The sequence below is a fragment of the Pagrus pagrus genome (assembly GCF_965226575.1).
Source record: "Pagrus pagrus genome assembly, chromosome: 12".
NCBI lineage: Eukaryota > Metazoa > Chordata > Actinopteri > Spariformes > Sparidae > Pagrus > Pagrus pagrus.
Window position 1 is genome coordinate 27,213,392 of NC_140196.1, and position 18,663 is coordinate 27,232,054.

The window sequence follows — 18,663 nt, forward strand, 5'->3', positions numbered from 1 at the left end:
TACAATACTGATTTCACTGCACTGCTTTAATTTCTCCTGTAGTCTGTTCACCCATCTACCTCTGTAAATAAGTAAAAGTGTAACCAGCATAACTCATCACAAATTCTGAGCTGCTCTTAGTGCTGTGTGCTGCTTATTACAGAAGATATGGAAGATAAGAGCTGCTGAGTTCTGACTTTTTTTCCTTCAGAATTCTAAGTTTAAGTGTATGTTTGCTAAGAAATAAAACAGACTTCAGATTTTCTTTTCTCATACGTCTACAGATAATGAAGAATTCTGTGGAACTGTGATCTCTGCACACAATTCAAAGTACAGTAGTGGAGGAAAAGCAGCTGGATGAGGAGAAAAAAGTAAAAAGAAGAAGAGAAGAGGTGAAGAAAAAGCAGCCTAAATGCTGTGATGCGTCAATCACTTATTAGTAGTCATACAACAGTCTGTTTTTACAACTATAATTTTATTATTATGTGGAAGTTGACATGTGATCAGAATGACAATACAAACAGTCAATAAAGGGCAGGGACAATGAAACATAGCAAGCTGCACTGAACAATTAAAAATAAATCAAGGGTCTGAATATGTTCATTTCTGAAGGTGCTGAAGGTGGAAACAGTGTCATAGTGATTGGCTTTATTTGAGCAGCTTTGCAGTAGCCATGGAGGTCATGGTGGTCATGGTGGTCATGGTCATGGTGGGCACAGTGATATCTTTGAAGATGGGCTGTGTCACACCAGAGTAGGAGACTTTGTTCTCACTGAGAGTCCCGATGATCATCTGGCGCATTTCCCTGCTGGCATCACCGCGCACTGCCAGCAACGCCTGGATGTGCTCCTCTCTATGGAGAGCACAAAGATAAACAAACCTCAGCAACACTTAGCCAATGTGGCATCAACATGCTGCGCAATTGCCTCCCGATCACCCAGATTATAACATTCATGTAGAAACTCATGCAAAATACTTTCAGGATCCTGTGTAATCAGTTGCACTTTTTAATACATGCATTCCATTGAGGTGTGCCAGTACAGGGCTCGGGTAATGTGCATGCCCGACCACTCGAATGGCTTACTGGGACAAAGGAATGAATGAAATGCCTCAAAGAAACAATGTTAATGCCTAAGAGAGGCCAAGGCAGATTCTAGACCAAGAGTCCAATACTAGAGGCAGCACACGGTACAGTCTGCTGCACGATCTGATATCAGCATGTTGTTGTTCCTGCAACATCCTATTTAATGCTGATCTAGGACCATAACTGAAACTGACCAACCCCTGTTATGTAATGGCATAGCTTTGCAACTTGGGGTAATAGACCAGAAAAATACACACATGGGAGTAGTTATCCTCTCAATGAGCTGTTTAACTTTGTGAAAGGGTTTATTTCAACCCAAACCATGTTTTCCTGAAGCTAACCAAGCATTTTAGTGATGGTGGGTAAAAATAAAATTCTAAGAATCTCGATTCCTATCTCCTATGATTCAGAACTGATTAACAGATGTCAAAAATCAATTTTCTGAGTGTTAATTAATAACTCGATGTTGACAACAACAAAAGCGGAAGTCAACTGCGAGGGCAGTGCAGCACCTGGACAATTCAAAGCTAACACACGCTAGTAATGTTGAAGTTCATCTTCAAATGAGGCAGCTGTTGCAAGTGTAAACCCTGTGCCTGCTCAGCATCTTGTTCAATAATTTTAAGTCATATAATCATCTTATATCATGTGAAACACCAACGGTAGTGTTTCCGCTGGGAATATTTTTCCATGGCCACCACAGCAATAATTGAAAAAATTACCCAAAAAAATAAATAAAATTTACGACGAACATCTGATCCCCTTCCTTGATATACATGGTAATAGCAGTTAACCTCTGAACTCCCTCCTGCGGTCTGTCTATCCCTGATGTCTGTTACTTGGATTCAGTGAGACAATTCCTGTGAAACACCTTTATGTTCTTGTGTGATAGAGTCCATATCACAAGGAATCTAAAAGTAGATTATTACATGTAATAATGAACTGATATTAAACAAAGCACATCCTCTTCTGCTGTCTGACAGAAAACAGATGTTAATTCAAATACGGCCCAAATCACAGACCCCTCATATTATCACATGACCACTGTGTTGAGCAAAATATGGTGGGAAATTTAGGGTAAAATCTTTACAAATTATGGACATGACCTCTGCAATTATCACAAATTACTAGAGGTCCCCAGGTAATACTAGCCCCGGGCGAATAGGGCTTTATATATCCAAGTAAGACAGGGGAAAACACTATAGTTTAAACACCATTTAAACACGTTTATACTAAATTATCAATTGGTGGTTTTTCAGAATATCTGGCTTTAGTAGTTGCCCCCCTATAAAGTCACAGAAAATGAGTTCCTCTTAAAGTTCCACTGTACTTTGTGATTGTTTTCCTTTAAACAACAGGACATTGTTATTTCTGTAAATGGTCTGATAATTACCAAGGATTTTATACGTATACGTATTTTATATACGTTACACGGATAGGACAGACAAAATACACTGCATGACAATTTAAATGGTGCTCTTACACTTTGTGCTGGTGCTCAAGATGTTCAGAAAGAAGCACCAGTACTACTAGTGGAAAGAGTTAGTGTGCCAATGGTAACATTGACTACTGCAGTGGCCTAGTGTGAGTGAGCCTCAAGTCAGTGTGTTTACTGCCAAACCAGAACAGATTTTATTTTGTGAGTGAGAACAGGTGTTGATGATAATATAAATGACGAAACATTATGATTAATAAGAGTCAACTGCTGCCAGGTGAAACGGCTGTCAAAGTGTGTGTGTACCTGATGTCAGGATATTTGGACACCAGAGTGGTGACCTCCAGAAACAGCAGCGTGGGGTCAGTCAGCTTGAACACCTCAGCAATGGCAGCGATGGCACCACAGAGCCGGTCTGTGTCTTCACCCTACACGCAACAAGCAACCAAAGTTAGCTGTGCCCGTCCAACCTCAGGAGGGTTTTTCTGTAGTACAGAGATGCCATCATATGTGAACTCACAGCAGCCAGTTTCCTGAAGAGGAACTTGAACTGATCAGCCTCTTTGATCATCCTCTCTGCTCCCTCCCTCCTCTCATCAGCGTTTTTAAAGGTGATCCTCTTCTGCATTACTGCTTTGATGTACTCCACCACCACCCTGCGTAAGGCCTCGCTGGTCATCTCCTGCACGCACAGCAGCTAACATGTTATGAGGTCATATTAACAGTCTCTGGTACCCACAGGGCTCATAGCTCCCCCAACAGCTATGGAGCTGAGAGAATGTGAAACTTGTTCCACAACTACAGTCAGACCCAATGACCAACCTTTCCCTTAGCTGTCATACAAACGAATTAAGGATTTTTGGTGACACCCTGCTATGATTATGGTGTTCTGCTTTCATCCTACCTGATTGAAGGGCTTCTTGATCTTGTTGAAGTCATTGAAATAGTCCTCCACTGTCACACAGATGGTGTCCACAGCGTGAGAGCCGGTCAGCCACTTCCTGGTCAGCAGCTCATTCAGGTGATGCTGCTCAATAAAATGTCAAAGTCAAAGCGTTTAAATGCATTGGCACTTCAACACAGAGTAAATATAGTTCAGTCCAATTAGGGCCCTTCTTACTTCAAGGTCGAGGAAGACTTCGTCCAATAGGAACTGACATCCCTCCTTGGCCACCTCATTGAGCGTCCTCTCTATGGCAGCATCACTGTCAGTGGGCTCTGACGACTGAGAGTACTTCCTCTTCAGACTGTTGATGGATTCTCTGAGGAATGCGTTGGATGAGTCATCAATATGAATACAGAACCCAAAAATGTTCAATAATAAATAAGTTCTGCACTATTTTATGTCTTTAATGCTTTTCACATTGCATGTTCTTACATAATGAAAAATTGTGCCTCCACATTTATAAGCCTCTGATACAGTCGACAAATCATTGTTTTTACAAAACTTGGCTGGTTTGGTAGCCATTTACCAAACTGATATCAGTGTGTGAAGGTAGGAATGGTCAAATCTGAATTTCTGTCAGTAACTTAAGGTATACCGCAGGCATCTATTCAGGGCCCTGTCATGTTCACCATTTAAATCAATGACATTTCCTCGTTTGTGTGTGAGTGTAAAATTCCGCAGATATCTTTGCTAGTAAACTGCAACAATAGTTTGTCTTTGCTAGACAAACAAATGACCTGTACAACAAGTGTTGTTGAAGCAGCTGTCCTCTCAGCTCTGGATTACGAGGAGGTCAAAAAAAATCAAATCTTACTTGAATGTCTGGCAGTTGTTAATGATGGCTATCATGTACTGTACATAACACTGAGGAAGCTGTCTGTCCCTCAGGTGCTCTTCTTTGTAGACCATTGCCTCCTCTCTGTACCTATACACAACAACAACACACATGTTAGGTTTACACAGTGATTGTCAGAAATATTGCAGTAGTTCGTTCTCTTGGTTTCTGTTTGCATATAACCCATATATAAAAGGGGAACTCTTCTACGTTTGGACATCAGAACTCATGGTATGACTGTACCCAGGTATTATTATTTTGTTAACTTCAAAAAGATTCTGACATTCTTCTTCATTGACTTGTGGTATACGAGCTGAAATGATCCCACAGATCTGAAGGATAGGTTCAAGAGACTTTTATCATATCAAAAAGAAAGTCAGAAAGTGAGAAAGTATGAAAAAAGTTACCTGATAAGGAATGTGTTCATCTGTTTGAGGCACAGCTTCAGAACTTGTTCTCGGAATTCCCCATCAATTTGTGCTGCAACCTGCAGGTTCTGCTCAAACATCTGATGAAGACACAGTAAGATAAACACGTGAGATGAGTACTGTGGTCTACAATACATTGTTTTCATTATTAGCATCAGGAAGCAATCATACAGTGGCTTTGGGGAGTATCCACAACGCTTCACTTATTTCAGTATACCAGAAGTCACAAAGGCTAAATGTATGCAAAAGTATTCAAATTGAAATAGACAAATACTGTAGCTTATTAACATGAGCTCAGACCATATTGTGTACCATCACAACTAAAACTTAGGTGGTGATTAATTTAATAGTTGACAACTAATTGATTAATCGATTCATTGTTTCAGCTGTAAAGCTGACATGGCTACATGTAAGGAACATGACTATTTACACAACCAGCAGACACAGAGCAACATTATCACACATGTAGAGTTGTTTCTCTGGCCACCTAATAAATGTCAGTCCAATATCTATTTTCCTTTTAGCTTTGGTTTTGTCTCAACCAGCTCCTGAAGGAAATATCAGTTGGCCACACAACATACACAGTAGGCCGGGGAAATAATTGTCTGTTCTGATGAGACAATCTGGTGAGAGCCAAGTGCCAAATCTGGTAAAAAGGCTGTACACTTTAATTAGGCACATAATTCTTTAATTCTGGCACACCTTCAGGAAAAAGCCTCTGAATGTGGTCAGGGGTCCTTCCTGAAAGCTGCGCCTCCAGCCCACTCTTTATTCTCTTTATCTGCTTATTCCTATTCAGGGTCAGGTGGAATATTTCATCGAATATCTGAAGTGGCTGTGTGTGTATGTGTGTGTATGTGTGTGTATGTGTTACCTGAAAGACGATGGCAGGCAGTGTGGTCTGGTAGTATCCGTCTTGGTCAGCCTCAGGCTCTGTTTCTTTCTGCCAGTCCTTCTTGTCAGTTTCCAGGGCCTTCCGCAGCCAGCCTGTTATATTAGACTGAAGACACGGAAAGTCAGGCAGAGAGTCCGGCTCCACACTTAGCAAAAGCATCGTTTCTCTGCCACTGTAACTTGGTTAACTTTTAGTCATATTAACAGTTTGGCACATTTTTTCTGATGGCATGTTTCTTATACTTTTGGACATGTAGCAGGCCTGTGCAGAGGAAGGAGCAAGGCTGGGAGAGGAGGTTTATACCTATTCACTAATGCCTAATAAATATAAATATGATGAGAGAAGCTGCAATTTGGGGGCACCAAGTCCTAATCTCACCCAGGACACCAAAATGACTTCAGCATGCCCTGCTGACAGCGCTGTCAGCAGCCAGCAGGAGGAATGCTCCATGGTGCATCACTGGGATTTTGTAACTAAGGAATCCAACTAAGGAATATGTTTGTTATGTCAGAGGATTCTGCCCTTCTCTCATTTATCACGTGCGTAAAGTACTTCTTATGACACTTTTTTTCTCTTTCTCTTCTCTTTTACCTTGACGTGGCACTGCAGTGTGGTCCTATTGATGCATCTCAACTCAATATGAACAGAAAATAGGAGGGAAAATCCTGTGTCTGTGCCTTGTAGACAGATGCCATTAATGTGTTCTTCACTGTCTATCTAGAGAAATTCAGTTTCCTCCTCACAGAAGGCAAAGTGAACCTGGAGTGCACAATTCAAGCATATTCCTAACCTTGAAAACACAATGGTTAAAATGAAGCATTTCCCCAAGTTACTGTGACTGGCTGGAGCAGGAGGAGCAGGTCTATTGTCAGTGCAGTGCCCACACTTTGATTATGTGGGGATTCCCCCAGCTGGTCCAAATGAGATTAAGGCAGGTGTAATGTGTATCAAGACTACAGGCTAGTTAAATTGAATGGGGCATCCATTAGTGTTCCTGTTAGTGTGCTCACTGTAAAGGTCTTGACATATTTGCTGAGCAGGTCGTCCACCACATCCTGAGGCAGCAAAGATTCCAGTTGGTTGATGTCGCACTCTGAAAGGAGCTCTGGATGGCCCATCATCTCCACACTGAAAGAGAAAATAATCGACAGGTTAATCAACAATTAAAAAATCATTAGTTGCAGCCCTAATTGCATCTGAACAAGTTTTGCCACAACATAAACAACAGACTGCAGTTTAGACTCTACATGCTGCAGGTAAATCAAACTAAAAACATTTCTTAATGGGGCTCCTGTGGTAATGCCAGAAGGAATGGTAGTGTGGATGGCAAATACAATCTGAGTAGTCAGTTTAACAACGTGTTAAAGTAGCTGTTTGTTATACCTCTTTCACACCAAAATTAGCGTGTACATGCAGGTTTTTTAAAAACGTGAGTAAACCTGCTAAAACTTGGAAACTGACTCTATTCACATTGCCAGGAGGTGAGTTCCCTTTCTGTTTTTTCCCCTTGTGTGTTCCGTTCGTCATAACGAACGCCCCAGAAAAACAGGGAACAGTGCGGATGTATATAATAAGTGTGCGTCCTGCAGCATTTCTGTATGTGTGTTTGAAGATGCTATAAAAGTGATGACTTTTTGTAAATAATGTAATTTGTCGAATAAAGAACCTGTCCAAGAGAATATGTAGAAGCACTCACTCTGCAGCATCACTGCTGATGCTGCAGAACATGTATCATAGTTTTGTCCTTGTCTGAAAATAATAATAGTAATAATAATAATAATAATAATAATAATAATAATACAAGCCCAATCTGTATTTGTATTGCACCTTTTATCCAAGAGATGCAGCTCAAAATACTGCAGCTCCCTAAAAGCCCAACAATGTGATTAGCAATCAGCTGGTGGTAATACCGTATACCGTGAAAAACTTGGGGGTAGTTTAAAGGTTACTTTGGAAATGAGAATTAATTTCGATGAATGTATCACTATTATGAGGGTTTAAAGGGTTTCTCTAATACCCTACAGAGGTCAACGTTGAGACAGCACAAAAGAAATGACTACACGGTCTCATCATCACAAATGATTGAGGGGGAGGTGACATGGAAAATAAGCTTGTTTAAGTGAGATTCACCTGATTCATTTTGGCTGCTGCAAAACAGGCTACATACTGTATACACAACCCCAAATTACCATCAGCAGCTTGTGTCCATCTTTCGAATGATAAACGTCCCACAGTGAACACAACATTACAGACAGAGCTTGTTTCTGTGCGTACCTCTTATACGTGTTGAGGACCCAGGTTAGCAGGGATACAATCTCATTAGCCTCCAAGTCCTCAGAGGCCAGTTCAGTGACACGAGTGGACACAGCAGTGTGGTACAGACCGAAAAACCTGAAACACACACACACCCATAGATAGATGGAAGCAAACACTTGTCTGAATGTGTTAAATTATAGTGGCATTAAACACTTTGACTTTTAGCAGATTCTCATCAGTTGATAATATAAAAGTTCACAAGACTTGAATACATTATTCTGGTGGCACACTTTGAGACTTGACAATGAGAATGTTGCTTTCATATCCATTTTAAATGTTTCCAACATTCAACTGTACACATGTACAGTACATCAGAGGTGCTTGAATAAGGAAAGACAATAGGGGGGCCAAAAACTCAACCTTGTGTTTGACAGCCGGATTTGTGTTACCTGTTGAAAGTGTTGTAGTGTGGGGGGAAGCACTGCACCATGAGGTTCTTGACAACAATGAGGTCGTCCAGAACATATTTTCTGGTTATTTCTAGAAGACGAACCAGCCACATTTTATCAGCCTCTCTCGTCACTGACTGGGTGCCTTCAATGCGGGTGCTCACTGTGGCCTCCAACACCTACAACAGAAGCAGATCAAAGACTGTGAGAAAACGCTGATGAGCTCAGGGGCTGAGACTGTGTGGTTAACCAGACCACCTCCTACTGAGATAAGGGCGACTAAAACTTTGTCTGTCCCACAGCACATCAAATTAAATCTCACCATGAATTCTATAATGTCCCGCAAAATGTCATTACATTTCAGCATTTAAGTGTTGGCAATTTCATTAGTGATGCAATCATTACAGATCTGGACGGTCTGACTATAGTCTGAGGAGAAATCACAGTTTCACAGCTTCACAACGATAAAATACCAGCAAGAACAATCAGATGTATTAGCAAGAGGACACACACAACATCAGATGCTCTCAGATGTGAATAAGTAAACTGCAGGTGAATGCGAGGTGCTCTTGAAGAGCGAGGAAGCACATAGACTTACTTCAGGCACACGTTATATATTTATGAAAAGGATGTCGTTAAAAAGCCTTCAGTTAATTAAGACCTACGAGAGTAAAAATCCCAAAGGAGAAAAAACACCGGCCGGGTTCGACCTTCACTGGGTCTTCCACAGGGCGTGACTGGAAACAACTTTCTGTTGTATGATATTCAAACAATGATTACAGGTAGTTTTCATGCACTTAAAAGCCCCAACATGTCTCTTGAGCCAGTGGGCTCCACTCCTAGCAGGAAGATAACTTTGAGTAAGTCTATCTTTAAGGGAAGGGTCTCGTTCATAGCAGAAGGTGCCTTGATATATCTGGGTTTGAATGAAGAAATAGACTTCAGACCTTTTCTGTATTACTGATTTCATTCTCTTATCGTTTGATATACTGACAAGTTTTGTTTACTTGATGATATAACTACCACTGTGATTATGGATTTGTGATTATGAATTTTATTTTCACATATTTTTCCTGTGCTGTGCTTGTGTAGTTCTGCCCCCTGACTACTATATTAGTAATCATTCACTCAGTTTGACTCTTTCCAGGAATGCCCTGAGGAAGACCCAGTGAAGGTGGAAACAGGTCTGTGTTTTTTCTCCTTTGTTATTTTTACTCTGATATTCCATAATTAACCACATAAACAGTACGTCCTTTTTAACAACATCCTTGAGCTCAGTGCAAGTGTGCCTGAAGTAAGCCTATGTGCTTCCTCTCTCTAAGTATTTCAGAGTATTACTCTGGACCGTCATCACTCCTCTTACCTCAAACATCTTGTCCTTCCACCGTTTGGGTCGCCCAGGTGGGATGAACCCAGTCTGCTTCTTACGGTCGACCATTCGCCGATCTATCTTCTCTTCTCGCTCAATGATACGAACCACAGACACCAGCATGGTGGGGTCACGACGGACCGTTAACATGGACCTCTGCAGTACCATCCACAACTGTTTAGCCAGCTCATCAGACAACCCCTGAACCTGGAAGGGAAAAAGAAGAAGCCTTAAAGCTATGACTTTTGTGGTTACATAATAACTAAAATTGTCTTTGATAGAATACATCTGTATTGTCCGCCAGAGAGGTAGAAGATAAATAACAATGAGACTCATTCTTTACCAAAAAATTGATATTCTCAGAAGGAGGAGATCGGTTTAAACTGTTTTATTAGTCTATTATGTTAGTGTCACCAATTCAGGATCCAACCAAATGTGAAATATGGCCATAATCTCCCCTTCTGTTCCTGAGTTATGGCACTGAATAATAGCCAGAAAAGTGTTTTTGTAGAACATTATGATTTTTGAATATAAAATGTCATCATTTCATCATTCATCCTATTACACATTTGTGTGAATTTTTTGTCATCATTACCAAATAAATACTTGAGTTATGGCTAAAAATGTGTTTTGTGAAGCACAAAAGGAGAAATGGTGTCAAACCACAAATAAGCTGCTCATAATGTACCACAGTCACACAAATGAGAGAAACATTAACCAAGGTGAATTTATCGTAACTACGCAATTTCATAAACCTTCTGGAGCAATATTACATGCTGTGCCAGAAGAAGTGATGAGGGAAGTGCCTGTAAGCATAAAGGTATATGTCATGTCATATTCACCACTCTGCTGAAAACACTAACACAGTTTTCATTCACTAATTAACTAATCATGTCTACTTTGTTTAGTTATCATCAAAGAAACTTCTGCACTTCTCTGCACAATTGTTTCATATTAAAAGTCAGATTTTTCCCAGAGAGCCACTGAAAGACTGGAAATATGAAACAGTTGTTGAATTGTTGACGGTAGCAGTGATTCCAAATGTGCAAAAACAGAACTGACTGGGGACTGAGTGCTTTCGTATGACATTACTACCTTGTTTCACTGATACAATAAGTGCTGTGGGAATATGCACTGATTATAGTTTATCAAAGTAACAACACACAGAACACAGGAAATGTTACATTATTATTATTATTATTATTATTATTATTATGTTTATTATTATTATTATTATCATTATTATTATTATTATTTTATTATTATTATTATTATCATCATTATTATTATTATCATTATTTTTATTATTATTATTTGTATTATTATTATTATTATTATCATTATTATTATTATTATTATTATTATTATCATCATTATTTTTATTATTATTTTTATTATTATTATTATTATTATTATTATTATTATCATTATTATTATCATTACAGGGAAGATGAGAAATGAAGAATAAGGCCTGTATCTTACATAACTTTGTTCCAAATAAAGGTCTGGTTCTCTCTGCTGTTGAGGTATAGATGACACTATTTGGTAAATTTCCACAAGCCGAAAACACACTTGAAATGAAATAAGACATTAACAGCAGTGGTGTCAGATCAGTGAACTCATTGGACAATACCCGGAGTTTAGGTGTGTGAATCAGAATGTGTATCTGGGCTAAGATAAAGGTCAGTTTGGTTCATCCCAAAAGATGTTGATGTCACAACTCTTCACCACTTGAACTTACATCTTCAAAGTAGATGGAGATGAGGTTCATGTCACTTGTGTTCTTGCTGTCCATGCGGTACTGCTCATACATGAGATCATCACGGGAACACTCCAGCTCCATCAGCTTCCTGTGAGCCTGCAGCAGCTCTGCCTGCTCGATCAGCTGCTGCGTATCTGCCACGATCTCTGGTACTATAAGACACACAGAGTACCGAGAGCAAGAGTAAGCAGGAGAAAACCTCATGTGAAATACAGTCAAAACAGTCAGAGCTTTTCCTTCCCATTAGATAAGACTGAGTTTAACTTAATGGACAGCTTGCTGTCTAAAACCTGTCTGTTGCTGTAGTGACAGTACGTCTTCCAACTGATCTTACCAGAGAAAATGTTTTTAAGGTTTTCCACAGCGGAGGCCAGCTGACTGTGTTGGACTACTGCATCCTTTACATCTTTCAGGTTCTCGATGGTGTTGATGCTCTGCCTCCAGTCCTTACTCACATCAGCCAGTGAGCTCTGGATGTCTTTGACGTCCAGCAGGGCACTGTGCAGCTGGGTTAGTCCAGTGCGAACGCCATCCAGCTGGGACTGGATGGCTGCCTGGAGGAAATCAGGTCCCATCAAGGGACCGATATTATTAGGTAGGGATCTCCACCCAAACAATAACAGATGTTTACAAATGACATTAGTTTGCACCAAAGGCTGACATATCTGGAATCCAGTGATTCCCATCTGATGAAAGGACAATTACACTGTGACGCCAAGAAAAAAATAAATGTGTTAAACAAATTCCTGTAGTCTCAAATTCAAGCCACATTAGGAACAAAAACATACTGTTTTAACATTTAAAAGTGTTACAGATTTGTGCATAGAACCTGAATATCTGAAGGATTTAAGGGGAACAGAAGTGAAATTGAGTGGATCACCCATCAGCATGACAAATTGCTAATCACTAAAAACATTACAACTGCCAGAGCCAGAGGAAAAGCTCATATAAGTATCGTTATACACAGGGTGTGACTTGTAAAATAAAAAAATAAGAGGGGGGTGGGGGGCCTTTGCGGTTTTTCATTCATGAAAGAAAATCCTGAACCACAGTGAGTGAAAGACTATGACTTCCTGTTAGGTTATTTCTTGCATCTGTTAAAGTAACATTCATAAAATAATTGTGAACATTTTATAATAATAAAGATAAAAAACACTTCAGGAAACAACGTAACCACTGCATTTGCAGAAGCTCTCCAACATATTTATATAAAGTGAATCATCAGATTAAATTAATTAGTCATATTTTTTTCTGTAATGAATATAAGTTATGGTGCTGTTAGATTACGGTTAGACCGCCCCCTTAATGCAGCTGCATGCCCCCCTTGTGTGCAGCAAGCCGTAAGACAAAAAGATGTTATGAATTTTGGAAATTGTTACATCTTCCTTTTTTCAATATATGTATTTATCTATATACGTTTAGTTATTGGCAATATTTGGATGACACGGAAACTGTTCAGCCTTGATGTTACGAGACGCTCCTGTATCCTCCATCAGCTGTGCCGGTGAGCAAGGCACACCGTGCTTATTACATGTGATCGTGCATGTAGTGTCTAAATCGATCCATGGAATTTTTTTCCCTTAGTCATACCCCATGTTACATTTTTTTTTTCTTTTTACTTGAATGAATCAACCACCATGATGATAATCATTACAGATCATTTATCAATCAAAAATAGCTTCTGATGATTGGTGAAGAATAGCTGCATTTCTACATTTCTTTTATCATTAAACTGATTATCTTTGGGGTTTGGACTGCTGACATTTAAATGGATTTTTCTGACACTTTACAGTTGTTGCTGAATAGAACAGTAAGAGAATAGATGTGTAAACTGAAAGAGTTTGAACTGAGCTATACTGTAATGTCTGCTAACACGTCACCTTCAGCCTAGCCTCTACAGAGGCCTTTTTGCGGGCCTCTCTTCTTCTGTACTGCTCCACTTTGTCCAGCTGGTCCGATCGCTGCAGCATCCCTGCCACACGCTGCACTGCCGTGGCAACCGCCTCCCGACTCGTCTCCTCCATAATGTTGCTCTGCTGTATAAGTACCAGGCGTATCCAAAGGCTTTATGCAAACACTCTTGAGCTGAAAGAAAAAAAATACAAACCGTCACAAGTCTGTCTCTGAGCTGAATGATGTTACACTTGTAAACCTCCTGCACATCCAACACATACGGAAATATTCTGGTGAATGCTGAGACATAACTTTTTGTTCAAATGAACTTTTACAGGGTGACACACAATTTTTGATGCATTGACGACTGAAAAGGACATTGGTTCAAAATATTTCTTTCTCTTTCTTGAATTGAGACTGTCAAACCAATAAGAACAAAAAACAATCAATTGATCTGGTGCATGTTTAAAGCAAATACTAAATATTAACTTTACTCTGACAATTTCAGTTTGCTATCACATTGCAACATAGGTGTTACAAGGTTACAGTCCTTTCTACTGAGACAGTGTGGCACGACAACAATCCATATCAGAAAGCTGTTTTCGATTTAAAAAAAGAAGAAGAAAAAGGAAAAAGGAAGCAGGAAAAAGGATAGGTACATTCACACCAGTGGCTGATCATTAGATTCCGCATTTCAGTGGTTTACAACAGCTCTGTTGAGCCACTTAGCGGTGAGCTAACAGAGCAGAGGGCCCACACACACACAGCAGTCAGCAGTTTAGATAATGAGCATCAGGGCAATTGCAAGAAATGTGGAAATCTCAGTATTTAGTTTATTCTGAAGATGAAGAGGATGTCTGACGTTAGTTCCTGTCACAACAAATCCACATGACACTCCTTTCTCCAGTTAAAATGGAACCCTGCACAATATGTGACCAGGGCCGCATAAAAGCACAGCTATGACTCAAACTGTCTTAGACTTACTCCGAGCAAGTCAGCTGTCAAACATCGTTAGCTGACGCTAAATGGCCTCACTAGTGTCAATGCAGTATCGAGCCAGTTAACGTTAGCAACTAGGTTGTAGTGTGATGAAGTACAGACAGCTAACGAGCTGACCTTATGTTGGCTCAGTTGTTGACAGTTGGTTTATAGCAGCCGGACAAGCTATTCACCACGACATATACGTTAACATGTCAAAAAAAACATTAGCAGCCTGCAAGTCAACTGAAATCTACCAGCTCACTAATTTGAATAGCATAAGCTAAGCTATCAACGGAGAGCAAAGGGCTAACACTTTGTCAACGCTTTGGAAACAAGCTCCTATACGAACCCAGCAAGCGTTCTTACCTTAGGCACTTAAGGGATAAACGTGAAGGAGAAGAAATGCATTTCTATGAATATAACATTAATATTTCTGACGGATCTGTGTTGTTGTGGTCCAACCTTACTTCCTTCTTGGGCTCCGCCCAGCACCAGCTGCTGCGTTAGCTGCTTCCGCTTCTTCTTCTTCTTGTTTTACGACGGTTGGCCTCCAACTTATTGGTGCATTACCGCCACCTTGGGGAGGGGCGGTAAGGTGGCGCAGCTTGTAAGAGACTTTGTAAGTTGCAAAAAAACTGAACATCACATTAACGGAATATTTAGACAGCTGGTTAGCGCAATATGGAAATGGATTTTACTTCGACCCAATTATTATCAAAACAGACAACAGATTGAATTCATGATTATCTATAAATTTGTCACTGCAAGGGAGAATTGTATTGTTTGCCTGTTTCTTTGCAAATGCCATCTGAAATATCTCAATCAAAGCTGTTGAACTTTATCTGGAGGAATTCCCCTCACCACCTAAAGTAAGAGATCTTTTTTAATAGCAAAGAAAAGACAGTGTTGGTTTAGAAGTTTTAGATTATGACTATGGCTTTAAAGTCAATTAGGTTTTTCCATTAGAAAAAATAAAACAGCATATGGAGCACATTCCCTAATTACATATTTAAGGAAATAGGCGGGATTTCATTTTAACATGTTGTATATGGAATAATCAAGATATTCAGTTCAAACATAAAATCAGGGGCGATTCTAGAATGAGACCTTTAGGGGCGCTCAGCTCCCACACATTTAAAATGATATTACTAAAACGTTTCACCCCTCTCAGATAAACAGTTACTGATTTGCTATTATAAAAAAAAAAAATCACTATCTGTCTGCTTTCTTTCTGGTTCTTCCTACTCTTGCTCTCTCTCTGTTCTTTCTCTCCATCCTCATCTTTCCCTTATTGCACTGATAATCAAGCACAAACATACTGCATGTAGGTAGAAGATGACATATAATCTGATAATAAGTAAAGCAAACAGAGTATTTTGGATGTAAATACATGTAAGAGGCGGTTCCATATGACAACAGAATATTAATACATGGCTTATTCATGTGAAATCATTGTGAAGTCCACAGCAATGAATTAAACAGTAGCTGACTTGGCATTATAACTTTATGTTCTTGACTTCCTGTCCAATTTCTCACCTGGCCCTTGTCATCTCTCTCTCTCCATCTCTCTCTCTCTATCATCAGCGTCTTTACTGCCTCCCAAGGGAGTAGGTTTGATTTTGAGATTGGTGGGGACACAAAAGTGCTCCAAGGCAGCACTCCTAAAAGTTTACGTTTTTTTGCATTAGCAATCATAATTTCACGTCATGCAGATGTTATAGGTTAAATAAGGAACATACGAGGAATAAACCACAATATAAATTTGACAACTGTATAGCAACTACTGTAAACACATAGTAATACATGATGAGGCCTCTGAACACCAGACTTGATATAAAGCTCTGATTTTAAAGCCACATGGGTGAAGCATTGCTATTCAGATCATCATCACACTAACATTTGTCACAGCGCTGAATCTCATGACTAACATATCCATCATTATTTAACCTCACCTGTGAATTTCCAGCCTCTCTTTCAGCTTCTCCTCCTCCATCTCCTCCAGCTTCTCCTCCTCCATCTCCTCCAGCCTCTCCTTCTCTACCTCCTCCTGCCTCTCTTCCTCCATCTCCTCCAGCCTCTCCTTCTCTACCTCCTCCTGCCTCTCTTCCTCTGCCTTCTCTGGCCTCTCCTCCTCCATCTCCTCCAGCTTCTCTGCTGTCTGTCACCTTACAACAATATGTTGATGCATGACATGAACAGATACATTAGGGACACAATGATCATAGAGCTTGATGGTACAGTTATTGCATGAGCAAAAAAGGCTTTTACTAAATATTAAGATTACTTAATATTAATTAATTATATTTTATAATTAAAAAATGACATGATCATCTAGAATCTGAGGTTTTATTGTATTTCCACCACAATTTTTCTTTATTTGTGTGTTTAAACCGTTGCTCTCTTCTACACAAATACATGAAAATAAAATAAAATAACTTAAAAAAACTTTTTTACACTAAAAAAGTGTATCTCTTTGGCATTAAATATTCTCTTTTATTCAATATCTGTGTTGTTGAGCCTCTACCTATACACCCTTGAAGTAACTTACACTTTGACTCCTAAAGAAGTCTCTTATATCCAGATTTCTTTTCTTTGACATCCTTCAAATCCTATACAGCACACACGCACGCACACACACACACACACGTACACGCATGCAAAAAGACACAAACACAAATGTAAATGACACCACTGATATTAAAATCCATCTAGCTGACGTGACCCAGGAAGAACAAATGCTGAACATGTTGACAACTCACACTCGCAGATAGCATGCACTGCCTCTCGGCCGGTCCAACTAGCAGGTTGCAGATAGTTTTGACAAGCAGAATGAGTGACAGTGTGGACAGCCAATCACATGTAAGTTATCAGAAACCGGCAGCCGATCAGGGAGAGGTATTTAGGTTAGAGGCGGGACTTCTGGCAGAGACCGACATTTGACCCTTTGCGTGCCATAATCATTGACTAAACACTCCGGACAGCGGTTGTATTGATAGTGACTACACAGTAGCGGCCGAATATTGGTAGGGACGTGTCTCTAGCGTCCCTACCCAATTCTACGCCCTTGCTGCCTCCACATTAATGCTGCATCTTTAACAGAAACACGTACTGAGACATAACATAGTAGGTTGTCATCACCCACATTATCTTCTCTTCACCTCACCTCATGTGAGTTGCATTAAAGTAAAAATAAAAGCTGTCAAGTTAGACGTTTCTCTGAAACATCACGTCATTGGAAATGTTGTAAATGTGGACTTATGCACGTAACAAAATGCTTACAACATTCCTGCTGATGAGTCACTGTTTATTTAACCTGTCAACGCCAAACTGTACGTCTGTGGAATTATCCAACGGCCAACCCTGTTGGGATCAGATGCAACTTTCTAATCGGATGGGTCATTGAAACCACAAGGCATGAGTGTGCCGGAACAAACGATGAGCTGGAAAAAAAAAAGTTTTTACAGACAAAGGTCATGACATCACCACTAACTTTTCCACTGAAACACAGCTGTTTGGTGTATACATTGTGCATTTGTTCTGAATATAATACTTTTTATTTCATTACAAATGATAATATTAGTTGAACAGTTTGAGCGAAAAGTTGAATCTTAAAAAAAAAAATGTCCATGAATTTCAGAAGACTTAGTATTTGATGTGTCCCCCTCCTGCTTTAATGGGAGCATGCACTGGAGCTGCATGGATTTTTACAAGTTTGCGCAAAACCTGATGAATCATGTTATGTCAGCATTATTTTACCGTGTTTCACAAGCTTCCTGTGATGTCACTCAGTAGTTTCACTGTCTTTCATTGTATGATTTTAAAATGGATTTTCCATTTAAAGTGTACGCTATATTTTGAACATTTTTGTTGTTTTATGGAACTAGAGCAACTAGGCTTTATTATCAAAGAAAGTTTTATATCCTGTGGACACTTGTGTTCATAGGCTAAACTCATGCTCTCTCTTTCTCACTCATCTATGAGCTCTCTCTCTCTCTCTCTCTCAGTACTAAGGTGGTTTTCTTGGCGGGATTGGGTCCTGGCAACCCAGGGCCTAACGTTAGTCAGCTAACAGGACCACTAACGTTAGCTGCATAAATAAACAGCCATGTGGTAACTGTCGAACAGCAGCTAACTCTGTAAACCACCTCAGTACAGGTCTCCCTGTCGTCAAACTGGCCGCATTTAGTCTTGGAGTTTGTTTCAGTCCCGACGCCGGCCATGTTCACTGGGAGCCCAGTACACTTAGCTGCTGTTAGCAGTTACTTTAGCAACAAGTAAAGCCATCTGTTCATTAAGAAATTCCATAAATTATAAAGGATTCAGGCAGAGCAGCCGGAGACAGATAACCAGA

General features: G+C 39.9%; 1 protein-coding gene across 3 annotated transcripts; it reads right to left on the reverse strand.

The window, feature by feature from the left end:
* Nucleotides 1-435: 435 nt before the first annotated feature.
* exoc3 (exocyst complex component 3) lies at nucleotides 436-14,886 on the reverse strand. 3 transcript variants are annotated; one of them, XM_084368327.1, is made up of 16 exons: nucleotides 14,780-14,886; nucleotides 13,319-13,523; nucleotides 11,773-11,992; nucleotides 11,418-11,590; nucleotides 9,671-9,883; nucleotides 8,308-8,486; nucleotides 7,877-7,993; nucleotides 6,613-6,730; nucleotides 5,582-5,707; nucleotides 4,687-4,787; nucleotides 4,259-4,369; nucleotides 3,619-3,760; nucleotides 3,403-3,525; nucleotides 3,019-3,180; nucleotides 2,805-2,926; nucleotides 436-832 (listed from the first exon to the last, which is right to left on the reverse strand). In XM_084368327.1, exons 2-16 carry the CDS (start codon nucleotides 13,460-13,462, stop codon nucleotides 628-630), a joined length of 2,256 nt encoding a protein of 751 aa, XP_084224453.1. In that variant the 5' UTR covers nucleotides 13,463-13,523; nucleotides 14,780-14,886; the 3' UTR covers nucleotides 436-627. The 3 variants fall into 3 exon arrangements, with proteins under 3 accessions (XP_084224453.1, XP_084224454.1, XP_084224452.1); XM_084368328.1 differs by having other exon boundaries at nucleotides 14,775-14,860; XM_084368326.1 differs by having other exon boundaries at nucleotides 14,679-14,817.
* Between the last annotated feature and the right edge of the window lie 3,777 nt (nucleotides 14,887-18,663).